This window comes from Nannobrachium achirus (assembly GCF_963921795.1).
Source record: "Nannobrachium achirus genome assembly, chromosome: 24".
NCBI lineage: Eukaryota > Metazoa > Chordata > Actinopteri > Myctophiformes > Myctophidae > Nannobrachium > Nannobrachium achirus.
The window spans coordinates 13,198,838-13,201,820 of NC_137831.1; the positions used below are offsets into that span (position 1 = coordinate 13,198,838).

Here is a 2,983-nt window from a genome sequence, read left to right on the forward strand (position 1 = left end):
ATGGTATCTATGGGTTGTGGGGTCCCTGCTTCATCTTCATAGTATTAGTATGCTGCTTTGAATGGAGATCTCTCTCACCTCCTCTTCGTGTTCAAAGGCATCTCTTACCATCAGTTGTTTTGTACTCGGATACCGTTATGTAAATCAAACAGCCATATCAGTGAGGGGCACGGGGGGTTGTCTCTTCTCAAGATGTATAGAAATCAAAGTATGGAGGACTTACGCAAGAATAGCGTCCTCTGTCAAGGTGCGTGCGTGTGTTTGTGTGTGTGTTTATGGGCATATCTTGTATGGTGTGCTTGTGTTAGTGTGTGTATCTTTGTAAGGTGTGTGTGTCCTGAAACGAGTGTGTGCACACATGTTCATTTTAACAGTGCTTTGCTCTAAAGCCCTCGTCCTAAATGTGCACACAGCCCTCACACTTCACAAAATAGCTCTTCTTTCATGAAAGAGTGGATTCTGGCAAAGCGGTGGAGGGAGAGGGGCATAAATCTGCCACTGACACCCTCAGTGAAAGTCATTAGTCAGCCGCCATCGACCCTGGTCCGTTGCCATGTCTGTCATGAGAACCACCTCCAATTCCCTCTCTGTCTCCCTCTGACTTCTCTCTCTGACTCTTCTCTTTTCACATTATCCACATCCAAGTCTCCCTTCTCTCGTTCTCTCTGCCTCTCTCTCTCTCTTTATCTCCACCAGGCTGGGGGGAAGATTGTTTTTGCCTGTGTGTGTGTGTGTGTGTGTGTGTGTGTGTGTGTGTGTGTGTGTGTGTGTGTGTGTGTGTGTGTGTGTGTGTGTGTGTGTGTGTGTGTGTGTGTGTGTGTGTGTGTGTGTGTGGGGGGGGGGGGGGGGGGACAGGTTTTTATTACTTTCCCCACAAGTATGAAAAAATTGGTGATCCAGCTAACATTGCAAACCATGCGCGCAACCAAATGCATTGCAGGCAACTCAATACCAGAGTTCCCTCCAAACATGGGGAGTCCCACGCTGTCATCATCAACATGACGTCAGCCATGTCCAAATATGACAGAGATATCTTCCAAGCAGAGATATGGCCCCGGACCTCCTCCAAAGTCAGCTACTCTCTCATTACCTAATCAAGGAGCAGGATTATGGACGATAACAAGAGCAACATGTCCGAGGTTCGGCACGTGGTGCTGGTCCTTTCAGGGAAAGGAGGGGTGGGCAAGAGCACCCTGACCACAGAACTGGCGCTGGCGCTCCGACACGCAGGGAAGAAGGTTGGTATCCTGGATGTTGACCTGTGTGGGCCCAGCATCCCTCACATGCTGAGCGTCGGTCGGCCTGAGGTGCATCAGTGTGACGCAGGGTGGGTACCGATCTACGCCGATGCCCAGCAGACTCTGGCCCTCATGTCTATCGGCTTCCTCCTGGAGGACCCCGACGACGCGGTGGTCTGGAGGGGACCCAAGAAGAGCGCTCTCATCGGTCAGTTTGTGTCCGACGTGGCGTGGGGAGAGCTGGACGTGCTGCTGGTGGACACGCCCCCCGGGACGTCCGACGAACACATCTCCGTGCTGGAGAACCTGAAGAGGCACCGAGTGGACGGAGCCGTTCTGGTCACGACGCCCCAGGCGGTTTCGACGGGCGACGTGAGAAGAGAGATCACCTTCTGTAAGAAGACCGACGTACGCGTCCTGGGGATCGTGGAGAACATGAGCGGCTTCGCCTGCCCCCACTGTTCTGAATGCAGCAATATATTCTCCAAGGGCGGCGGCGAGGAGCTGGCTAAGTTGACAGGATGCCCGTTCCTAGGCTCTGTGCCCTTGGATCCCACGCTCAGTACCAGTATAGAGGAAGGCAAGGACTTTATCCAGTCATTCCCTGACACTGCCACCTTCACAGCTCTCAACAGTATTTGTCAGACCCTGCTGAAGAGCCTGGAGGCGGCTTGAATAGTGGCCGTTCCTTTAGTGTGACGGCCCATTGTTCCGAAGGCGCCATTGGTCCAGTGTGAAACTTCACTCCAGCTAGGCCAAGGAAGAACCACAGCATTTTGCCTCATGGTGTCACGTACTGTAATAGGTCATATCCCATTTTGGCCTATAACTCTTGTACCATAGGTCGTGCAATACAATTCTCTTTTTTCCTGGATACATTGAATCATGACGCAACTCCCCATATACTGTAGGCCCCATCCGTTTCTGCCTCACATCATTTTGTGTTTTCTTAAAAAAAAAAGAAAAAAAAAAACCTTTTGGGACAGATTTTGGCCACAGCTCACACTCTGGGCCTGGGGCCATGCAGTTAAGATGTATGTATGTATTTCGTTTGACTTCAAAAGTTTGGGGCGGGGCACATTTTGCACCATAAATCATGAACTGATGATCCAATCTGCCCTAATCACACATTGTGGGGCCTTTAAACAACGCAAAGTCAGAAGCAAATTCACTTCTCTTATAGTGGCCATTAATACGGCCACTATAATAGACAAATGTGCACATTTGACTACTCATTCAGCCAAGCCAGAGCCAAACCACTGTAAGGGGATTGAAACTCTATAAGATGGCCCTATGTTATAGAGTTTTGACACATAAAGCCCAAAAGTATTATTGAGAATCATGAGACAAAAACGAATGAATCGTATTAGCATTTACAAGTCATGTTTTGTACTCGTCTACAATTAAACATTCCTAATGCAAAGCTGATTGCACATGTTTCATGTTCAATGGAGATTAATAACCCTAACTGGAACCCTTCTAGTGGATCTCTCTCTCTCTCTCTCTCTCTCTCTCTCTCTCTGCTTTGTGAAAATGGCTCATTCCCTTAATGGAGCCAATTAAATCAAGAGGAGGATTCATGTTGATGCAGCTTCTTTGGAGAGCGTGCACGCGCACTCGTACGCACATGTGCACACACACACATATTATAAGGACTTGAGCCATTCACTGCTAAATGGATGCAAAGCGGTGGATGTTTAATTCCTGTATTTATCACAATGAAAGCGGGGCAGCACAGCGAGTTC

At 49.0% G+C, this 2,983-nt stretch overlaps 1 protein-coding gene across 1 annotated transcript; it reads left to right on the forward strand.

Moving 5' to 3' along the window:
* Nucleotides 1-1,130: 1,130 nt before the first annotated feature.
* LOC308280370 (cytosolic Fe-S cluster assembly factor nubp2-like) lies at nt 1,131-1,913 on the forward strand (the record flags this gene model as incomplete). Its single annotated transcript, XM_080720632.1, has 1 exon — nt 1,131-1,913. The coding sequence occupies one exon, from the start codon at nt 1,131-1,133 to the stop codon at nt 1,911-1,913; it is 783 nt and encodes a 260-aa protein (XP_080576758.1).
* Nucleotides 1,914-2,983: the final 1,070 nt, after the last annotated feature.